Raw genomic sequence first — 22,491 nt, 5'->3', positions numbered from 1 at the left:
CCCTCCATCCCTGTACCCCCATCCCCCTGTGCTCCATCATTCTGTCCTTCATCTCTCTGTCCCTTCATCTTTTGTACCTACATCCCTTCATCTCCCCATTCCTGTCTCCTGGGCTCTTCATCCCCCATCTCACTGTCTCTATCACTCCTCCCAATATTCCTGCACATTTCTGTCCTCTGCCTTACCTTAGAGATGTCCACCATGGAGTTCACTTGTTCTCGGAGCTTCCGATGTTTTAAGCGGACCTGCCGGAATCTGCATGAAGAGAAGTGAAATAATTGGCTGTCATGGCACCTCCATGCCCTCCCATACCCTGACTTCTGCCCTCTGCAGTTCACCACAGCCCTCACTCCATCCCCAACCCTACCCTCATTCCAGGAAGTTGTGTGAGCACGCGCATACATGCACACACACCCCTATAGCTGCCCCTCTCCCCCCTGCTCCCACAGCTTCAGCCAGGCCTCACATGTGGATGGCAGCTAGCAATTTCCGTTGGTGCCTCCGGGCAGCTCCAGACTCTTTCCTTCTACTGTGTTTATAGAACATCCAGGCCTCCTGTAGCACTCGGGCTGCAGAATCCCTCATCTTTTGGAAAAGCACAGCTTCAGTGGGTGCTGGGAGCCCAGATTCCTGGGTCTGTAAGGGCACTAGGAGCTGGGGTGTCAGGACACTTAGGTCCCTGAGAGGGCTAGTCAGGCCTGGAGGATCAGGACAGCTGGATTCTATGAGAGGTTTGGGAGAGCTGGATATCTGGGGCTGGAGAGGCATAGATTTTTTTGGGGGGGCACCGATGTCCTCACCTCTTTGGCATACTGAATGTCCATCATGAAATTGTGGACATGTTTCTCTGCTTTATTGAATTCCAGTTTTCGGGCCACTACAGCCACCAGGAGAGCTGTGCAGCACACCCCCTGTGAGGGAGAGAAAAGCTCAGGAGTATGTTGGGGTGTGTGTGGGTAGTCTGACTTTTTTAGGTAATGGAGCCTTGGACAAGTTGTCTGGATTTGTAGATTCTAGTCTCAGTTTCTCCAAGTCATTTCCCCTTTGGGCACTCAGTTTCTCTATCTGTAAAATGTTAGACTTGAGGACTTCAGCTCCCTCCCAGTTGATACTTTCTGTTCTGGTCCCTCCCAGTTCTGACATCCAGGTAAATGAGCAAAGACCTGGGTCCCTCAGAAGAGCAGGGGCAAAGGGATGGGAGGCCTGATGGTTTTCAAGGGGACTTACCATAACCCCTGTGCAAAGACAGACAATCTTCCCCCATACGGTGCCTGGAACCACATCCCCATAGCCAATGGTCAGGAAGGTAATGGGGATGAGCCACAGAGTGTCTGTCAGGTTCCCAGTGGCATTGATCGCCTGCCTGGGGAGGGAGTGGGGGAGGAAGGTGAGTTTGGAGCCCTCACCCTGGTTCCCATGATCCCTTGGGCGATGAGCCTCCCCTTGGCTCTCTTCCAAATGCCTTCTATGTCTCCACCTGCTGAGTGGCCCCAAAGTCCATTCAGGTACTCTCCCCCCCCCAGCTAAACCTCCCTCTCAGTGTGGCCCTGGGCCAGTCTCCTCAGTCTGCTTTCCTCTTGGGGATTTATCCTTCAAGGCCTACCTGAAATTGCTTTTCCTACTTCCTGACTGTCACTGCCCGTGTCTGGAAGGGCTTTTTGACTCAGAGGCTGATAGCTAATAGCCTTGACTCTGTCAGTTCTCCACTAGAATGGGAACTATTCATCAGCTAGGGATGGGGTCTTGCCTTCTGTCTCCCTTGGGACCTGAAGGTGCTAGGACATAAATGGTCCTCCTTGCGCCTATTTTACAGATTGGAGAAGAATAGGAGTAAATGCCTTACTGAAAGTTATCCAGCAACTCAATGGCATCGTCCAGACATGCCCAAGTCTCTGACTTTTCTGCTGAGGCCCTGCCCCCTAGCCCCCTAGGTCTAGTAGCTATTCCTTTCCTTTTCTGCTCTGGTCCTAGAATCCTGAGAAATTAGCATTTGGGGTTCACAAATGCTCCCCCTTGAATAGGACTGTGTCTTTGTAACTTCTTCCTGTCCTGCCCCCTCCCCCCCAGGGTGTATGGGGGGGGAGAGGGGTGGAATAACACCTCCATGGAAATCCTCTGTATCTAAGGGGTCAAGCATCCCTCCCAGCAATGGGTCTGTGGGTTTGGGGGTCTCCCAAATCCCTTTGGCTTCTTCCCAGCTCTGCCTTGGGGCCCCCTAGACGCTGCTGGCGCTCCACTCCTGAGGTCCCTCCACAGTGCCATCTGGGCTTCTGCGAGGACTCTTACTTTCAGCTCAGGGTGAGGGGAGTGGTCTCTCCCTGTGCCGCCGTCCCCCCCCCCCCGACGTCCCCCTCACCCTGCTGTGGGTGGGCAGCTCACCTCTCGGCCACGGAGAGCACCCAGGCCGTGGTGAGCCAGAGGCCGAGGGTGAGGGCCAGCAGGAGCCGACCTGGGTGCGTGTTCATGTACAGCTTGGCCACGAACCAGTGTCGGAAGCGCACGCGGTTGAGGGCCCCGATGCTGCGGTAGGACGCGTTCAGCAGCACGCCGCTGCGGAGCAGCACGGCCCGGGGCACCAGGTAGAGGCGCAGCAGCATGGCTAGCGACAGCAGGGCCTCGCCCTGGCTCAGGAAGACCGGCCAGGGGCGCGCCTGCAGCAGGCACGGAAGGCTGTCCCAGGCGCCCAGCGGGGGCGGGTGCGCCCCGCACACCAGCAACTCCAGCGCGATCTGAGCCACCTGGCGCCCGGTCAGCGCCACCCGCCAGTCGTGGAGCCCGTTGTCTGTCATGAATAGCTGGCGGGGAGAGCGAGGGTGAGCAGTACCAGCTCCCCAGACCCCGATAAAGGGCCCGGGGCCCAGGAGGAGGGAGGGAGGGCTCGAGTGGAGACTCCAAGCGCCCTCTCAGTCACAGGGGGAGGGGGGAAGGGAGACCCTCTAACAAGAACACTTCTCTCAGGGTCTACGTTTCCTCAACCATAAGATAAGGGAGTGGGGGTGGGTTGGTCTCTGCGCACCCCCATCCCCTCGCCCTGCCCCTGCAGCTCCAGGTTCTGGACAGTGATGAATCGTTTGGGAGGCCGAGGCCCTCTTTCTCTTCTCCCACTCCCGTTTTCTCTTTCTTCTCCCCTCATTCATCCCCTTTAGCCCTGTCTTCTCCCCACTTCTCCCATCTTCCTTCTCTCCTTTCTCCCCCTCCCTTCAGCCCTCTTATCTCTTCTCTTGTTCTCCAGCCCTCTCTTTTCCCTTTCCCTTTTTTGTTCTCCATTTAGCTTGGTCCCCCTCCCCTTCAGCCCTTTCTTCTCTTCCTTTCTCCCTTCTCCCTTTCCATCTCTCTTCAAATTCTCCTCTTCTCATCAACCCTCTCCCCTTTCCCTTCTTCTTCTAGCCCTTCTCTTCCTTTCCCTCCACCTTTCCCCTCTATATCTGTCTTTTCCTTCCTTCCTTTCTCCTCCCCTCCTCTCCCCTCCCCTCCTCTCTCCTCCCCTCCCCTCCCCTTCTCTCTCCTCCCCTCTCCTCTCCTCTCCTCAGCAAGAGCTGTAGGGCTTTGGTACAGGATGGAGGGTGTGTGTTTGGGGGGGAGATGATAGAGAATCTGGAGAACAGGATGCTTGGCACCCTGGGGGCAGGGGATTCTCTGTCAGGGTGTGGGCCCTTGCTTGCCACCCTTCCCATTAGTCACTGGTCTGGGCAGGCAGTGAAACCCCTGAAAGGAGGAGGAAGAGAAGGAGGATGGAAAGATTGAGGTGGCCCAGGCAAGGCTGGGAGGGGCTGAGGGGAGCAGGGATAGGGGCCATGGATGCATCAGGCTTACATACCTGAACTTCCTTAGCATGGAAAGCCAAGATGAGCCCAAGGAGGAGAAGGGTGGAGATGCTGATCCCACATTTCACCAGGAAGAGATAGGGAATCCACTATGGGGATATGGGGAAGGTCAAAGACAGCTCTCAGGGTCTGCCATAGTTCCCAAGAAGTATGGACTTCCTATTTCCTCCCTTCCCACCCTCACCCCACCCCCACCCCCACCAGAAACTACCATCTAGTTATCATAGACAAGGGGTGGGGGACCTGTGGCTTTGAGACCACATGAGGCCCTCTAGGTCCTTGGGTGCAGCCCTTTGACTGAATCCAAGCTTCATGGAGCAAATCCTTTCATTAAGGGGATTTGTTCTATGAAGTTTGTATTCAAAGAGGATGACAATTCCCCTGAATTTGTTAGGGGTGGCTCAGCGAGTAAGAGCACCAGCTCCAGTGTCGGGATGACCTGGGGAGCAAATCTGAGCTCCGATACTCAGCACCACACCCAGAAATAACTGGCCATGTAATCTTGAGCAAGTTACTTAACCCTGATTGCTTTAAAAAAAAAAAAAGAATTTGTTCTATGAAGTTTGGATTCAGTGAAAGGGTTGCACTTGAGGACCTAGAGGGCCATGTATGGCGTTGAAGCCCCAGGTTTCCCACTCCTGTCATAGACAGTGCCTTCCTCCCTTTAGGGGGCTGATCCATTGCTCTTCTCCCCTAAAGCCTGGGCCAGTCTTTCCTCCTACTCAGAGTTCAGGGGACTGTGTCTGTGTGTGTGTGTGTGTGTGTGTGTGTGTGTGTGTATAGGTGTTCTCTAGGTTCTTTGGAATAACCCCCTTCCATCCTCATTACCAGTCACATGTCCCTGATTCTCTTTCTCTGCCTCCCCTTCCCTTTCCCAATTTTACTTCCTCCTGCCTCCTGTCTCAAATTCAGGGGCCCAAGAAACCACCATTCAAAATCCAGTGAAACTCCTACCCAGTGGCTCTGAGGGTTGAGGCTATATCCTTGACCCCCTCCCTCTCTCAAATCCCTTTCACTTTCAATCCACAATCATTCTGCATGCCCCCCCCCCAGTTGCAATTCAAAACCCACTGTTCAATGCCCAGAGAACAGAGGCACCCTGCACCCTTATCACCAGATCTCTAAAAACCATCATTCATAGTCTGGTAACCCCCCACCTTCTGCTCTAGGGTCTTCTAAAAAACTATCATTCAGAATTCAGTAACCCCCAGCCTTTATTCTAGGGATCCACAATAATCATTCAGAATCCAGAAACCCCCACCCTCTTCTCTAGTGGCTCCTGGAAACCATTATTTAAGTGAACAAGCATTTATTAAGCATTTAATTTCATTTAATCCCTACCTCATTCAAAATCTTAGCTCTAGAAGAGCCCTTAGAGATGCTTAGCCTGATACCCTTATTTTAGGAATGAGGAAGTTCAGACTAGAGAGGAGGAAAACTGAGACCAGAAGTGAGGAAGTGATTTTCCCAAGGTCACATGTGCAACAAATGCCTGAACCCAGATAAACCCTGACAGACCTCCTGACTCTGAGCCTTAAACACTTTGCTCCAGAAACCATCTTTACCAGAGACATGCTCTACCTGCTTTGGGTCAAGGGGTGCCCTTTGGGCCAGACTCTATCCCCCTCCTTTTCCTCCATCTCCCAGTTCATCCTTCCCTGTCCTGAACTGCTCCCTCCCCCCACTCTGGGGCCCATCCCACCAGCCTGGCTTAAGGCCCGGATTGGGCTCAGGGGCCGGAAGCCTGAGTCCTTCAGTAACCACAACTGAGTGTATATTTTCTCTCTTTGGCAACACATCGGAAAAATTCTCTGAGGAAGAGGGCTGGAGAGATCAGGACGTTCAGGTCCCTGTGGGGGAGGGGGCAATTAGGACTCCTAGGTCCTGTTGGGGTAGGGGGCAAGGTGCTAAGACATTCAGGATACCTGAGTCACTTAAGGGAAAGGGATGGGGGATCAGACTCCTGACATTCTAAGGCCGAAGCACCTGTTTCTTTCCAAGCTGCCCAACCCTGGTCCCTGCCTTGATTGGTGACCTTTGCCAGCTTCCTGTCCCAGCCTTCCTCAAGGGAACAATGGGGCTGTTGTCCCCCCAACACTGCCCCTCCCCAAGAACAGGCTCTGTTCCCTCTTTCCCTGTCGTCAAGGTTGCCTTCTGGCCCCCTCTGTCTCTTCCTTCTCTCATCCAATTCTGTGTCTCACTGCCTTTCTATCTCTTTCCCTGCTTGGTGTCTGTGTCTATTGTCCACGCCATTGCCTCCTACCACGTTTCGAGGTCTTTGTGTCTCTTTGGGTGTCTTCAGGTGTCTCTGATTCTAACTCTGTTCTCTCTGTCTTTGTCCATATGTATTTCTATAGACTTATTTTTTGGTGTCTAGAAGACTTTTTCAGCCTCAGTCTTTCTCTGGGTCTCTCCTCATCCATGCCCATTTCTCTGTTCCTGTCTGTGTCTGTCTATATGTGGGTCTCCAACACCCTCTCCTGACCCCACCACCACTCACTGCCTTTGCTTATCCCATTCTGTCTCTGTCTCAGCCCATCTCTATCTGTCTGCCTGTCTCCACAACCCTTCCCCATCTCTCTGACTATTTCAGCCTTGGACTCTAACTCTTTCTGTCTGTCTTTTCACCTCCTTGTGTTTACGCTACTTAATGTTTCATTCGTTGTCTTTCCTTGTCTGTATTTGTTCATCTGTCTAGCTGTTTCCAATTCCCCAATCTCTCTATGTCTTTGACTACTATGTTTTGGTCTTGGTCTCTACCTTCCAGGTTCTCAGTCTCTGGATTTTTCTGTCTTTCTCTGGATTTCACCCTGTCTTTATCTATTTCCTTCATGTGTTTACTTCTTTATCCATCCGTGTCTGTTTATCCTTCTGTATCTGCACATTCTTACTCTTTCTGTCTCTCTGTCTCTGGCTGTTTCTGTTGTGGTCTGTGCCAATCCATCCTTGTGTCTGTCTGTGTATCTGCCTCTGTCCAGCTCTCTGATGGGCTCAGTTTCTGTCTGTCTCTCTCCCCCTGCTGCTCTACTTTCCCAAGTGAGTTTCAGATTCTTTCCCTCTCTGTATGTATTAGGATATGTGGCCCTTCCTGAAGAACAGGGCTAGAGTCTCTTAAAGGGGAGAGGTAAAGTGGGTTCAGGCAGGCTCCCAGGGTACCTGCAAGAAGCTGTGTTCTCCAAGTTCCTCAAAGGGAGAGAGCCTGTATAGACTTAATGTTCCCATTTTACGGATGAAGAAACTGAGCCCCAGAGTGGGAAATGTGTCCCCCAAGGTCGCATGGAAAGTCAGGAGACAGAGCTGGAGGGGGAGAAGCTTGGTGACCCACATGTGGGGTCTTCCAGGGATCGAGGGGCTGAGTCTCAATGCTTGTGGGGGTCCTCTCTCAGGGGAGGCAGTCTGGAAGAGGGAGTGGGGGGTGCACTCCCTCCAAACAGTGGGTGTGGGAGCCAGAGCGTGGGAGCGGTAGGTCGACTCCGGGCCTTGCTTCCTGTTGGCACTGGTGGCCGGCCAACCCCACCCCCTAGTGCCTGCCTGGCCCCCAGTCCACCACCCTCCTGCTTGATGTTCTTATCAGGATCCATGTCTGGACAGAAGAAGGGCACAACTCAGAGCATCTTGGATTTCCCCAGCCCAACCACTCTATTCTCTGGGGGAGGAGGGAGAGAGCTCTCCCCTCCCCCATCCAAATCTTCCTCTGTGAAATCCCCTAACATCTCTAACTATCCTCGTGCCTGCCTCCAACGCCCTCCTTCAGCTTTCTCCCTAACTCTGTCTCCTCCTATCCCCCACCCCCACACCACTGTCATAGGATTATAGAACCTCAGAGGCCAGCCACTCAGTCCAGCCCACACCTGACCAATAATAACTAACTAACCTCTGTGGTATGAATGAAGTCTTACCAAGTACGGTACGTCCATGATCTCATCTGACCCTCATCCCCTCTCCAGCATACCCGACAAGTGGTCAGCTGGCTTGAAGATCTCCAAGGATGGGGAACTCGCCTCCTCAAGCAGCCTGATTTTTAGCCCCTCTAATCATTAGGAATGTTTCTTGATGTGGAGCTGAAATCTACCTCTCTGTAACTCCTCTCTTCACTCCCCACCCCCCCATTCCATTCTTCTAGTTCTTCCCCCTTGGAACTGGCCCCTTGGGCTCATCCCTCTTATCTCTAACAGCCCTCTGAGGACTTGAAGCCAAGGATCATCCCTCTCCTTATTCTTCTCTTTTCCAGTTTCTTTGACTGATCCTCCCCTGGCATCAGCCTTAGTCCATTTTGTTGTTCTGGTCACCCCTCTCTGATTTCTCAATGTCTCCCAGAACCAAACCCAACCTTCCAGACAGGCTTTGACCTGGCCAGGGCATAGCAGGAGTATCCTCTCACTCATTCTGGATATAGCTTCTGTGTTAGGATCATGGGAGCTTTCAGGGTGCCTTGCTGTTGATTCATGTAAGCTTGCAGTCCACCAAGACACCCCAGATCCTTTTCACCCTGAATTGCAGTCCAGCCACACATCTTAACTACTCCCTTCTATGCATGTGAAGGTGACTTTTAACCCTAAGTTCTTTATACCTTATTAACTTATACTTGATTACTTTTGGACTTTAGGTCTAACCTGTTGAGATATTTTCAGATCCTGACTTAATCATCCAGTGTGTTGGCTATGTCTTTCAACATCACGACATCAACACATTTGATAACCGTGCCATTTAGGACTCCATCCAAGTCAGTGATGAAATAGAACAGGGCCAAGGACAGATCTCTGAGGCCTCCAGTACAGACCTCCCTCCAGGTTGACATTGATCCATTAATCTGGAGCTGGTCATCGAACCAATTCTAAATTTACATAAGTATACTGTTGTTTCCACATCTCACTAGCTAAGTCACAAAAATAACATGAGAGGCTTCGTCAAATGTCTCCAGCTCTGTCCCTAATTTGACTTCCCAGGTCTCTCCCGGACTCTATCTCTAGTTCCCTCCCTGAACTCTGTCCCCAGCTCTGCTTCCAACACAATCTTCAAACTGGTCTCTAATTCCTTTCCCAAACTCTGTACCCAATGCCCTCTATTCTCTATTCAATCATTTCCTCCAACTTGCCCAGGTCTCTCCCTAATTCTTTTCTACAATCCTGTGCCTTCATATCCCTCCCTTACTTTCTTATCATCCCACCTCCGATTTGCTTCAGCAGTGTTTACCTGTTCATCCTCTGACCTGTCCCTCCCTCTCTTTTTCTCTGCCCTAGACACTATGGAATGGAATGTACCTGAGGCTTGCAGGGACCTGTTCCAGCTTCACCTGCCCCGGACTACAGCCTGATCCCACCAATCCCCACCCTTTTGAGGCCCAGGCTTCCTCCCCAACCCTCAATTCTCAACCCTCAGGGGACCATGTATCTTGATAGTCTAGCTAGCCCTACCCTACCCCTGACTGGGGCATAATGGTCTCTCAACTGCAAACCCTTCAGGGTTCCAGACATTTTTATGCCCTGTCCTTGCCCCCTTAGGGTACCAGGGCTCCGGGATTCCCCAACATCTAACCTTCAGGTATCCTGATTCCCTTTGGGGACCCAGGCGCCAGACTTTCTAAAATACCATACCACCCCCAGAAGGGAAAGTCATTGAGGCAGCTGGTGAGAGGATAGGAGGGGGCTGGGAAGCCCAGGCTGGGCTCTTTAGAGGGAGGTTCCCTGTTCTTTCGCCTGTTATCCCAGCCCAGCAGTCCCGCCCTAGTGAGACCGTTAGATAAGGAGCTCAAACATTCTGAAACAAGCTTCTCCTCTTTGGCATCTCAAGAAACAACGCAAGGGTGGGGGGGAACCACTGCCCCCTAGGTCTTTCCACACTAGGGGTTAGGATTCCCTGGAGGACTGTTGTCCTTGCCTAGGTACCCAGGAGTCTTAATTTTCTACCCGAACTTCCTCAGGAACGCAGACGTTCTGCTCCCAAGGTTTCCTCTTGGATCATAAGCCACCTGATCATTCTGCCCGCTCCGGGATCGAAGAATTCTGAGCCCACGCCCCTGCCCCAGAGTCTGGGCCCCCATTTACCTGGCATTGACCAAACCACAGCATCTCGGCGTGCAGCACCATCATTCCTATTCCCACTCCAGCCATCGCCAGAGCCCAGCCTGCCAGGCTCTTCTCCTCCTCCAGCAGTCGCTTCCGGCGTCTCAGGGCGCCTAGCCCTGGTACCAGCTCCATCGGCCTGGGAGCCTTGGGGCCGGGGGGACCCCGCGCCCAGGGCCCTGCGCTGCCCCCACCCAGCGCGCAGAGCGTCGCCAGGGCTGGCTCGGAAGCTAGCGGGGAGCCAGGGAAGGAGCCAGCGGGGAGCCCCAGAGCCCGTGAGGGAGCCAGAGAGCTGGAGGCTCAGCCAAGGAGGTCGGGAGAGAGCTGGGTGATGGTAGGGGTGGGAGGCGGGGACCGGGAACCGGGAGCACGAGGACTGCAGAAAGCGCCGGAGAAAGTTTAGAGAGAGCCCCGAGAGAACTCAGAGACAACTCAGAGAGAGCCTAGCAAGAGTCCAGAGAGAGCCCAGAGACTGTTCAGAGACCGCTCAGAGAAAGCCCATGAACCGCTCAGAGACATCTCAGAGGGAACCCAGGGACCGCTCAGAGGCAGTCAGAAAGAGTCAAGAGACAGCTCCGAGAGAAAGCCTAGAGAAAGCACGGAATCAAGGAAGGTACCAGACAGAGAGGGTGCTTGGTCCGGTGACGGGCCAGTGAGGTAGTTGCACTCTGTACCAGCCAGAGGCTGAGTCCTACAGGGCAGGGAGGCAGGGAGGGAGGGGCCTGACCTAACTCTAGTTGGTGGCTGGCAGAGAGGGAGGGGACAAGGAGGGGCTGAGGATGACCTCCCCGCCTCCAGACACCCTCTCTCCCCTGACCAGGGAAGTGCCAGGGGGTGCTGGAGGCAGAGAAGAGGAAGATAACCTTAGCCTCCTTCCACATTCCGCCGCTACACACAGCTACACTCAGAGTCAACGAGAGGGCAGAACCATAGAATGTTAGAACTAGAAAAAAGCCTTGGACCAGTTTGTCAGATCAATCACTCAATCAACAAGCATTTATCAAGTACTTACTACGTACCAGGGACTGTGCTGGGCACTGGGCAGCAAAGAATGAAAAAAGTCTCTATTTAAAAGGACTACTCAGAGCCTAAGAACAAAGAACATAGAATGTGTGAACTGGGAAGGATCACGTCTGGAAAGAATCTTAGAACATGGAATGTGAGACTTGGAAAGAATCCTAGAATGCAGAATGTCAGAGGCGGGAGGAAACTTAGAACGAAGAATATTAGTCTAGACTATGGGCTCCTTTAAGCTGAAAGGACCTTAAGACACAGAATTGCAGAGTAGCCAAAGAACACAGTGTCAGAGGTGGAGGGGCTCTTCTATCATAGAATGTCAACTCCTCTTTTTAGCACCTAATGGTGTTCCCGAGCTGACCCTTCTTACCTTTTCAGTCATCTTACACATTATTCTCCCCCATCCACACATAGGTATTCTATAGTCCAGACACAATGACCTACTTACTGTTTCTCACACATGACTTTCCGTTTCCTCTCTGTGCTTTTGCATTTCAGTCACCCACGCCTGGAACACTCCCCCTCCTCATTCCACCTCCTAGAACCCTTAGCTTGATCATCACTTTTGCATGAAGCCTCTCTTTATCCCCCAGCTGCTGTGCCTTCCCTTTCTCTGTTTCTCTAAGAGTCTGCATATATTTTCTGTATAAACTTATGTATGCATGTTTTCTACTTTGTTTGAATGTAAGCTCCCTGAGAGTTTACAGAAATGTTTCATTTTCATCTTTTTGTCCTTAATATCTAGCATAGTGACTGGCATATAGCAGGTCTTTCATAAATGCAAATCGGTTGATTGATTAGACTATAGGACATCATTTCTAGGAGCAAGGGGGGACTTTAGAATGCAAAGTCTTAGAACTGAAAGGAATCAGATCTAGAGCTGGAACCAGCACCGGGTGACCAAGACTTTGACTCAGGGTGCAACAGTAGGGGAGGGGGTGTCATGCTTCTTCCAAAAAGCAGTTAAACCAGGTGGTTTTGATCAGTGGAGAGGAAATGCTGGCACCCTGGGGGAAGGAAGTTTAACCAAAAGTCTGCCCCGCCCTCCACCAAAAAGACTGTACCCAGTCAGGATGGATTGGGTCAGAAAGACTTGGTCTTTTGGGAATGCTGCTATGCATGAAATCAGGAAGACTTGAATTGAGTCTCACTTTGGATGCTTGTTGGCTGTGTGACACTGGGCAATGTTACTTTGCTGTGCCTTAATTTCCTTGTCTGTAAAATGAGGGGTTGAACTGGATAGCCATTGAAGTCCCTTGTTCCTATGTAAACTATCTAAGCTTCAATTTCCTCACCTTTAAGGTGAGTGGGATTAGAGGAAGTGATTTATAGGGCTCCCTTAAACTCTGTTTAATAATAAAAGTAATAATAATCAGCATTGATATAAGCAATTTAAGGGTTTCAAAGCCCTTTACATGAGCTATTTATCTCATTTGATCTTCACAACTCTGAATGAGGTTATTAACCCGTTTAACATATGAAGAAACTTAGGCAAAAGATTAAGTGAGTTGCCCAGGGTAACTTAGCCTGTAAGTGTCTAAGGTTGTATTTGGAGACCCTGACTTCAACTTCAGTGATCAATTCCTATGATTCCATAACAATAATATACTTGTGTAGGTGCTATTATTACCCTCATTTTACAAATGAGGAAACTGAGACCCAGAGAAGTAACTACCTTGTTATTTGTATTTCTTCTGAATATACTTACATGTATATTTGTAGTCTTCCTTAATGGAATGTAAAATTCTAAATGCACAGATGCTTTCATTTTTTTATATTTGTATTCCCTATCTAGCTCAGTGCCTGGAACATAGTAGGTATTTAGTAAATGCATGTTGATTGACTTACTGACTTACTTGAGCTCTCAAGCAAGTTAGAGACAGAACTGAGACTAGAACCCAGGACTTGTGATTAGCTGTTTAGGGCCCTTTCCATCATGCTACACACCTAGCAACACAGAAACATGACACATAGCAGCCTACACAGAATGACACACACCAGCCCCACACGGCCAGGCACAGGGAACATGATACACATAGAGGGACACACCCAGCAACACACAAACACAGCATCCAGCATGACACAACACACACACAAATGTCCTGCCCATCTTCCATCCCCTGGGAGAGATGCCCACCCGATGGGCAGGATCTCCAGAGCCACACAGACATGCCTAGTGTCCCACATGCACATACATACACATACAAGCAGGGGCACAGAAACTCCAGCTCAAAGTCTCACCTACTCAGAAACACTGCAAGCATGCTTAGATACACAGAAATCTCTGTTTCTGCCTCTGTTTCTCTTCCTCTGACACCTTATAAGCTCTATGGAGAAAGCCAGAGTCCAGGCACACAGATATTGGGGGAGAGAACAGCCACACAGAGACACAGATGAAACTGCAGGGAAATGAATCCAGAAACCAGATAGAGAGACAAATGGAAAACCAAGTCAGAGGAACAGTTAAAGATGCAGGAAAACCAAAACCAAACAACACATTAGCAACAGGAAGAGTCCAAGAGAAAAAGGAGTGGAGGTAGAAGTACTGTCTTGTTCTAAGGTTCCTCCTAGTTCTGCCATTCGATATTCTGAGGTTCCTTCCAGGTCACATGGTCCTTTCCAGCCTGGCATCCTATGTTCTCAGGCTCCCTCCCTTCCACCCCAGATCCTTTTAATGGGTGGGTTTGAATTCTACCTCAGATATTACTTGAGTGACTCTGGGCAAGTGGCTTCATTTCACCTCTCCGGATCTCAGTTCCCTCATCTGCAAAACGAAGGGGATTAAACATCATGACCTCTGAGGTCCGGTCCAGTTCTGAATCTATGGTACTATAGACATGACTCACACAGACATGGAACAGGCGAATCCTCGGTCCTGGAGTCTAGGACACAGACACAGGCAGAGATAGTGAGGCCAAAGTTAAGGAGAAAGAGATCTAGACTAAAGAGAGAGATGTAGAGACAAATGGATAGAGACGGTGAGACGCCGGGGAGAGACCGAGGCAGTGATAGCGCCCCCTTGGGGCTCTGGAGTGACCCCCCCCCCTTTCCTCCAGGGGCAGGACTTGGGGTGTGTGTGTGTGTGTGTGTGTGTGTGCTCGGTGACTCAGTCAGCCTCTTCCCGTGACTCAGCCGGGGCCTCGCCCCTTGGGAGGGGGGAGGAGGGGACTCTCGCTGCATTGGGGGGTGGGGGTGGGCTGGCCTGAATTACAGACCACCACTCAGGGGCTTGGATGCTCGGGGCCGGGTGCAACACGGATGCAGAGAATGAGAACAGCTGGGTCGCTTTGGGGAGAGGCGAGGAGGAGGGAGGACAGGATGAGGACATTGTCGGCACTGGGATCGCTGAGAGCTAGGACAAGTCTCTTATGATGGTTGGGGGGAAGAAGGAGGGCGACAAGGACGCCCGGGTCTCCGAGGAAACACCGGGACTGGAGGACCCGGACGCCTCGGAGGCTCGGAGCGAGATTTCCCGTTGGCCAGGGCCCAGCCTCCCCAACGCAGAAGCGGCCGTATGTCCGGGACTGGCCGCGACCCAGGGCTGGGGACAAAGAAGCGTTTGACAGGCGGGGGGTGCAGAAAGATCACGCGGCGCCCGGGGCTCCGAGAGAGGGCGGGTCGGGGCCCAGGGACATCCGGAAAGTGGAGGGGCGGGGGGAACGTGTCCTGCCCCCCCAACCCCACCCTCGGTGTAAGCTCTTCTGGTGCTGGAGCTCTGCGAATCCTGGTCCTGGAGCCGCCACCTGGTGACAGTGCAAGGGACTGCAGACCGAGCCCAGCAGAGACCGAAAGATCTGTCTCCGTCTCGGCTTCTCTCTCCGTTTCGATTTCTCTGCCTCCGTGGTTCTTCTCTCCTTCTGTCTCTGTTTTCACGTCTCTCTGGAGGTCTCTGTCTTTTTGTGGCTCTATCTCTTTCTGTCGGCGTCGGGATCTCTGTCCAGCTCTGTCAATTTGTGTCTCTCTCTGGGTCTCCACGTCCCTCCCTCTCTTTGGGTCTTTCTATTAGTTTTGGGGTGGTGGTGATGGTGGGAGGGGGAGATACATATACTTCGACTACTCCAGCTTCTGCTTTCAGCCTTTATCCCCCGCCAGCCGTTGGGGGTGAGAGGTGAGGAGTGTGCGTGCGTGCGTGTGTGCGTGTGTGTGTGTGTGTGTGTGTGTGTGTGTACACACACGAGGGGAGACCTCCCTAGCCATGCCCAACTTTAGACCCGCCAGCACCCCGTCACTGTCCCTGGTGCTGAGACTATAGGAGACAGAAGAAGAGCTCTGTCCCCGGTCCTGATGTAGAACCCGACAAGAGGGATGCTGAGTGAGTGGTAGTCATAGACCACAGTTTGATCTCATCCTTGGGTCCCCGGTCGGGCAGGGTCTAAGAAATCAGGGCCCCCGAGGCGATCAGCTATTAGTTGGATGCCTAGAAACATTGGCTGGAGAGCCATGAGCCTTGGGTCTGAGTAAGCTCTGCTCCTCAGTTCCTGTGTGACCTAAGGCAAATCTCTTCTCTCTCTTGGCTTCAAACTTTCCTTCTGTAGAAAGACAGGATAGACTAGGTTATCTCTAAGGGCCCTACCACCTTTGGCACTCTGTGTTCTAAAGTCCCTCCTAATTCTGATGTCCCTGTTCTTCAGGCCCCTCCCAGCTCTGACATTCTATCTTCTTTCACTCAAATCGAAGGCTCTGGGCTTGTTTTGGTCTTCCTCCACTTATCCTTGACCTTGACACGTGCTTCCCACAACCCTAGGGCCCCTCCTCTGACGTTCCCTGACCATCCCAATTGCCTCCTGTCACATGCCCCATGGGAAGTGCTGCACTCAATCACAGTTTTTGGCACCCCCGGATCTAAGGGGGGGCAGACTTGGCAGGCTGCCCTGTCACATAGGGTCAGTAAGGACATCAGTTCACACAATCACAGAAAATCAGAGCAGCAAAGAGTCTCATTTTACAGATGAAGGAAGCAAGGTGTGCCAGCCTTAGTTCTGGTTAGGGGCAGATCAAAAGACAGGATGGATAAAGACAGTGAAAGAACAGATAAACTCCTACCCCCACCCCACTGGCCCTCAGGAGTCCCAGGAGAAAGTTTGTCTAAGGGCTCAGGAGCTTCCCCCCAATTTTGTATTTTCAACCCTGATTTCTCATTATTTTACAGGACAATTTCTGAAACATATTCTTCGATCAAAACATGTCCTGTTCTTTATCTGAATAATCTTGGTCAAATTCTATTCCATCCCTGAGCCTCAGTTTCCTCAAATGTAACTCAAAGTGGTAAGAACCTCTAAGGTTCCTTCTGGCTTTAAATCTTAAGAAATTTTTTTCTTTTTGGTCTAAGTGAAGGTTCTGTAAATTGGATCCTAATTCGTCATCACTTTACCAGTTAAGTTATGAGATGTGTTCTTGATTGGCCTATATTTCGTGGATTTGCTCAAGAGTCCAGGGGTGGGAAACTGGTGGCCTTGGGACCACATGTGGCCCTCTGGGTCCGCAAGTTTAGCCCTTTGACTGAATCCAAACTTCAAAGAACAAATCAGTCAAAGGGCCTAGAGGGCCACATGTGGCCTTGAGGCTGCAAGTTCCCCACTGCTAGGAATGGAGTTGGATCTGGGATTTTACTGGACTAGGGAATTCCCAGGTGAGGAAATGTCCTCCACCAAGGCGGACTGGCACCTTCTCTTCAATTTAGAGAGTTGTTGAGAGAAATGAGAGATGACCACTAGGAATAAGATTGATGACCCTCAGGGGGTCCAGGGAATGTAGCCAGCAAGGAAAAGAACTGTGGAAAGAACTGGAGATACTTAGCCTACAGAAGGGAAGACTTTGGGGTGATGGGCTGGTGATAGATAGCTACTTTCATATATCTGAAGGGTGTCGGGCAGAAGAGGACAAGACAGTCTTGTTTGTCCCCAGAGGTCAGAACAAGGAGCAGTGGGAATGTGTCAGGGGTTGGGGGGTGGGTAAGGAAGAACAGGGTGGGGTGGGGAGAGAAGCTGCAGAGATCATGACCGGACTGATATAAAGAAACACTTTTTAATAATCAGCAGCAGCCAAAGTGGATCTGATTGCCTAGAGAGAGAATGAGTTCCCCTTCACAGCATGGATTCACCTGGAGGCAGCAGGAATGCTTTTGAGAGATTAGGAAAAAGAAAGACTGAGCTGGGCAGCCTAGGAAGCCTCCTCCAAGCTGGGCACTCTCCAGGTTTCTCCACTCCTAGGCAGGGCTGCCTCAACCTCCCTCGCTGCTCTGTCCAGAAGCACACATAGGTGCCAGACCCCTTGCATGAGTCTTTAAGGCTCTCTAACCACAAACTGAAAGGCTAAGCTTGGAGGGAATTGAGGACTTGTTCAGACCCCTAATAATAAGGGGATGGCTGGGAGCAAGGGCAGGGCCAGGAGTGCAGGGGCACTGGAGAGCACAATATTGGCGGGCTGGGTCCTGGGGACATTGGAGACCCTGTTACAGAGATTCCCTTTACAGCAGGTCCCTTTGAGATAGTTGTCCGACCAGTGAGTGGCAGCCCCAGTAAAAATGCATGTGGGCTCGTGGCACGTCCTTATGTAGACAGAGTTGTTGAAATTATCTGGGGGAGGGAGAGGGCAGAGGTTAACAGGAAGAATGAGGACCAGGACCTCCCAGGACCAGGGCTCCCCCACCAGCTCTCTCTTGTTGCTACTCACCAATGGCCAGGAAGCCTTGACCCTCAAAGCAAACACTCTGGCCCCCATGACACTTGATCTTGCGGGCATTGTAGAGTTCACAGCCCTCAGCAGTGGTACTGATACAGGCCCAGCACTCAGTGCCACTGAGCTCAGGGGGATCTGGGGCTGGGGAGAGATGGGGGATATTGCCAGGTCAGGGTGAACCCCTCCCTCCTCCCTGGTCCCTAGCACCTGAAACTGGTGGCTTTGACCACATGTATCCCCATCTCTGTCTATCAACTATCCTGGGAATGAGTGCCTACTGCAGGCACCTAGAACTACATATCTAGGCCTCAGTTTTCCCATCCCCAAAATGAAGGAATTGAATTAGATCATCTCTACAGGCCCTCCTTGCTTGGACATCCCCTGTTCTAAGGTCCCTCCCAGCCCTGACATCCCCTGTTGTAAGGCCCCTCCCAGCTCTGACATTCCTTGTTCTAAGGCCCCTCCCAGCTCTGACATTTCCTGTTCGAAGGCCCCTCCCAGCCCTGACCCTTCTAAGGGGCCCTCCAGCTTAGTTTGTCAGTATCTCTGTTGAAGAACAAAGGGGGTTCAGAGCTCCTTCTGGGTTCTCTGGAGGCCTCCCAGACTGCCCTGTCCCCCTGCCTCACTTTACCTGGGCTGAGGTTGGGGATGCTGTTGTGGCTCTCGATCTGGCGGTTGCACAGATCCTCCTGGCATTGCCGTACCATGGTGTAGTCAGGGGGCAGTGAGTTTCCCTCTGAGATCATTTCCCCTGAGCCTGGCCCATAAGAGCAGCCCTTTTTCACAATGGTTAGTGAATTTCTATAACCTGGAGATGGGGAGCAGGGGGAGGAGGAAGGATGTAACTTGGCCGCGGCCCCTCTGCTGCATCCCCGAGTCTGACTGGCAATCCTACAGCCCTGGCACGTTCCCCACGAGCCATCTCAGTGCCCATTTTTCTGACCCATTTTTTTTCAGACCTTAACTGACTCCATTTTTATTCCACACCAGGTCACCTCTCTCTCCCAGCTTAGTGACCTTTAGTATGTCACTCCATCTCTCTAGCAACTACAGGCTGGGCCTTGATTTCCCCATCTTGCCCTTCCCCTCTTGGGGACTGGACTATATAATCTGTAAGATGCCTCCCAGTTCTAGCCTTCCCTGTTCTAAGGTCTTAAGAGTTTTTCCTCTTCAGAATTCAATAGGCATCAAATTAAAGTCTTATACTTGAATGTTTAAAAAGTCAACTCCACAAGTTCAGGGTGAAGCTAAGGAGTAGCTCATCTGAAAATGATCTGGGGGTCTTGGAAACCTACAAGTTCTATGTGTGCCAAGGTATGATGTGGCAGCCTAAAGCTCATGTGACTCTCAGCAGGGGCACAGCATCCAGGACTGGGGTGCTGGTGGCGGTCCCCTATGTTCTGCTGTGGTCTGACCACATCTGGAGAAATGCCTCCCATTCTGTGTGCCCTGTTTTAGCAAAGGTGTTGACAAGCAGGAGCACACCTGGGGCAGGTGACCAGGATGGAGACTGAGAGGAGGGATTAAGGATCTTTAGCCCAGGGGGGACATGACAGCTGCCTTTGGTTGTCTGAAGGGTTGTCATGTGGAAGAGAGACTGACTAGCCTTTCTTTTGGTGGGTCCCACAGGGCAGAATGAAGAGCCAGCTCTGGGGACTTTGGGTAAGTAAGTAGAGCTCTTTCAGGAAGATCTGGGCTCATCTGAAGAATGTCTTGACAACTAATTGGGATGGGCTGCTTCATAAGGTGGCAGTTAGATGATGCAGTGGATATGGCACCAGGCCTAGAGTCAGGAAGATCCAAGTTCAAATCCAGCCTCAGACATTAGTTGTGAGACCTTGGGCAAGTCACTTCACTCTGTTTGCCTCAGTTTCCTCATCTGTAAAATGAGCTGGAGAAGGAAATGTCAAACCACTCCAGTGTCCCTGCCAAGAAGACTGCAAAGGGGAATCACGAAGAGTTGGAAATGACTGAACAACAGGCTTCATAAGGTAATGAGCTCCCCATCACTGGAGGAATTTGAGTCAGTGATAGAGAACCACTTGTCAGGAATATTGAACAAGTTGGACTGGATGCCTTCTGAGGTCCCTTCCAACTCTGGTAACCAAATTACAAGATCTGGGATTCTAAGTTATATGGCAGGATGGGTTATTATCTCCCTGGCCTCTTTTTTCCCTCCCCAGTTCCCCACCCCTTCCCTGTGCCCCCATCCCTACCTGTACTAATGGAAGACACTGCCTCCAGGCAGACCTCTTGGCCTGGGCCACAGGTCACAGTGGGCATATGGAGGCTGGAGAGATCAAAAGGGCCAGTAAAGGAACGTTGAAAACTGTAGCACTCAAGAGTCCAGGTGCCTGTAGGAGACAAAGGATGGGCAAGAGAGTGGGGCAGGGGAAGGAGATGGGGTGGCTCTGCTGAGCCCCCAGCTGGAATGGGAGACACACGGCCATTCTGGCTGAGGGATGGCCTGCCTTCACTGTCTCGTCCCTGATCTTATCGCCTTGCCTAATTCTAAGAGAGAGCTGGCCGCACCAGCTCAGCCAGTCTTTTCTCTCCTCTCCTTAAACCCCTCCCTCCTCCTCTTCATTTAGGCTGATGGCAAATTCCTTTCTTCCTTCAGGAAGCCCTCTGGGATTTCAAATGAGAGAGATGAGTCACCTTTCCCATTCCCCTTCCCCATACACGTCTCTGTCACACTCCTGCCTATTCTTTGGTTGCCGCTCATGTCTGCTTCCTAGATGGGTAACAGAGAGAAAGAATAAATGAAGTATCGGACAGCGCAGATAGATTCTGTGTGTGTGTATTTATATACACAAACATATCTATCTATACAAATATAGTATAGCTTAGCACAGTGAGAAGAGCCCTGGTTCTAGAGTCAGATGCCTAGAGTTCCAATCCTGCCTTTGAAATTTTCTGTTTGACCTTAGTAGACTCCCAGTGCCTCAGTTTCCCCATCTGCAAACTGAGGGAGTTGGGCTAGATGGCCTTGGAGTCCCCTTCCAGCTCTGAACATCTGATTCTGTCAACTGGTTCAAGGGGCTTCAGAGACTCAGGTGAGGCCCAGGGGCCGGGACACAGTGGTATGTGTCCATACCCTTCCCCCCTGCCCTGCAGAGATACAGACATACAGAATTTGAGATAATTTAGAAGAAGATTATGAAACAAACATGAAGACAAAGGCATAGGCACTGAGAGGGACCAAGACTCAAACATCTCAAACCCTGAGCCACAGAGAAAGCACACAGACAGAGACATCAGAGAGGCAGGGACAGAGATTTGGAGACATCAGCAGGACACAGAGGCCGAGAGGTAGGAGAGACAGATGCAGAGGTGAGGAGACACGGAGCCCAGGGAGGCTCATTTCGGGCACAGGGTACCCGCTTTCCCCTCTGCCTTCACCCTGCCCTTCCCTCCCAGCCAGGTACAAACAGGCTTCCAGGGGGGCTGAAGGGCCTCCAAGGGTACAGGGCTCCCTCTCCTCCTGCTCCACTGGCTTCTGCCATGGGCATTTCTCCATTGCCACGTCTGCCAGAGGGGAAAGTCGAGAGCCCTCCCTCCCTGCCTGGTCCCCTCCAAAAGCCTGGCTCCACTGTGACTGGAGGAGGAGAAAGAGGAGGGAGGAGATTGAGCAGAGGATGGAGAAGGGAGGACGGAGCTCCCTCTTCTCTCCCCTGCCCCTGCCCTCTCAAGGACCCTACAGTGCTGATCTCTGCCCGCCCCTCCCTCCACCTCTACCCCGAGTTGTCCAGTACCCGGCAATGTCACGGAGAAGCTGAGCAGAGACAAGAGAAGGATCATGATTGATGGAGAGGCTGGCAGTGGGCTGTCAAGAGTGCTCCTTCAGGTGTGGGAGCAGGTTCTTCTCCTCTTTCCTGCCTCCTTTATCCTCTGCCTTTCCCCTCCCCTCCCCTCCCTCTTTCCCTCCCAGGGCTGGGCTTCTAAACCAGGGGTGCACCAAGGGTGACGTTTGGTACCTTGACCTCTGAGCAAGCTGAATAGCCAAGAGGGGCTAGGAGATCAGATAGCCTGTATCCCTGAGGGGATCAAGGACGAGGGAGCAGCTCTTTATGGGTCTCCCCTACCTATCCCAGGTCTAAGGTAATAGGGGCTACCCTCTATATCTGCCCCCAAGTGGGGACAAGGGGGGGTCCCTATTATCTAACCAGTCTGTCCTCTGCTTTCCAAAACCTGCAGCCCCCTCCCTAAGGCCTCCTCCCATTCTTAGTTTCTGACTCCCTCCCTCCATCCCTGTCTCTGTCTCCTCCTCTGATTCCCTTGACGTCTCCATTATTTTCTCCCTTTTTGTCTCCTCCTCTGCTGTATCTGGAGAGGAAATCCCTGTCCAACCACGTTCCTAGGTAATACTCATGGATGCACTTGAGGCCATATAGATGACATTTCACTGGACACCTCCCTCCTCATCCCATCATCGTAGCCTCCCGGTTAGTCTCTACATCCTGGTCTTTGGTCCTGCCTCCTCCAAGAAGCCCTCTGTCATCACTAGCTGATCCAGGAAACTCTTCTCTATGGGCCCCAGCCCCTGGAGGCATGTGGTTCAGGGCTGGCTGCCCTGAAGTCAATGGAGGTGAGGATTTGAGAGCCCATTTGCCTGGATCCTTGACTCAGGCCACTGGCTCCTGGAGGAGCCAGGCATAATTGTCTGGGGGCATTTATGTCCCTCACCTCACTCTCTTCCTGATAGGTACCTCTAGCTCTTGCCTAGGATCCTTGGGTGGGGTCATGATGGGGGAGAGAAGGGTTCCCATCACTCTCTAGGACCTCCCTACTCCTGGAAGGGTTGGAGCTCAGCCTAGAGTCACCATGTGGTAGGATGGCTGTCCCTAGGGGTTCCACCAGGACCAAGCAGGGAACTCTTACGGTACATCTAGGGAGGTAGCAGCAGGGCT

At 51.8% G+C, this 22,491-nt stretch overlaps 3 protein-coding genes across 3 annotated transcripts in view; 1 reads left to right on the top strand and 2 right to left on the bottom strand.

Moving 5' to 3' along the window:
- Nucleotides 1–10,557, bottom strand: part of KCNN4 (potassium calcium-activated channel subfamily N member 4) — a 12,289-nt gene extending 1,732 nt beyond the window's left edge. The window contains exons 1-7 of the mRNA XM_069088880.1: nt 9,869–10,557; nt 3,818–3,913; nt 2,380–2,795; nt 1,228–1,363; nt 801–911; nt 467–585; nt 186–255 (exon numbers count right to left, since the gene is read on the bottom strand). Of these exons, the coding sequence (XP_068944981.1) occupies nt 186–255; nt 467–585; nt 801–911; nt 1,228–1,363; nt 2,380–2,795; nt 3,818–3,913; nt 9,869–10,021 (1,101 nt within the window). The 5' untranslated portion in view covers nt 10,022–10,557. The remainder of the gene's footprint in view (nt 1–185; nt 256–466; nt 586–800; nt 912–1,227; nt 1,364–2,379; nt 2,796–3,817; nt 3,914–9,868) is intronic.
- Nucleotides 1–22,491, top strand: part of LOC138161883 (serine/threonine-protein phosphatase 2A 65 kDa regulatory subunit A alpha isoform) — a 454,863-nt gene that overhangs the window by 389,843 nt on the left and 42,529 nt on the right. The gene's annotated exons all lie outside the window — the stretch shown is intronic.
- On the bottom strand, nt 16,909–21,490 carry LYPD5 (LY6/PLAUR domain containing 5). The gene is made up of 5 exons (XM_069088879.1): nt 21,337–21,490; nt 19,798–19,935; nt 18,213–18,389; nt 17,576–17,722; nt 16,909–17,478 (listed from the first exon to the last, which is right to left on the bottom strand). The coding sequence occupies exons 1-5, from the start codon at nt 21,380–21,382 to the stop codon at nt 17,243–17,245; spliced, it is 744 nt and encodes a 247-aa protein (XP_068944980.1). The 5' UTR covers nt 21,383–21,490; the 3' UTR covers nt 16,909–17,242.

This window comes from Petaurus breviceps, unplaced genomic scaffold (assembly GCF_028583685.1).
Source record: "Petaurus breviceps papuanus isolate PSGF00001 unplaced genomic scaffold, PetGlider_PUasm1.0 185, whole genome shotgun sequence".
Lineage (NCBI taxonomy): Eukaryota > Metazoa > Chordata > Mammalia > Diprotodontia > Petauridae > Petaurus > Petaurus breviceps.
The sequence above is the reverse complement of the archived record's forward strand: the minus strand, read 5'-3'. Positions and strand labels throughout refer to the sequence as shown.

Coding starts and splice junctions, on each gene's coding strand:
- LYPD5 (XM_069088879.1), bottom strand. CDS start 21,382: ATGATCCTTCTCTTGTCTCTGCTCAGCTTCTCCGTGACATTGCCGG. Junction 19,936..21,336: donor CTTCTCCGTGACATTGCCGG/GTACTGGACAAC, acceptor TGTCTCCTACAG/GCACCTGGACTCTTGAGTGC. Junction 17,723..18,212: donor CATCCCCAACCTCAGCCCAG/GTAAAGTGAGGC, acceptor ATCTCTCCCCAG/CCCCAGATCCCCCTGAGCTC.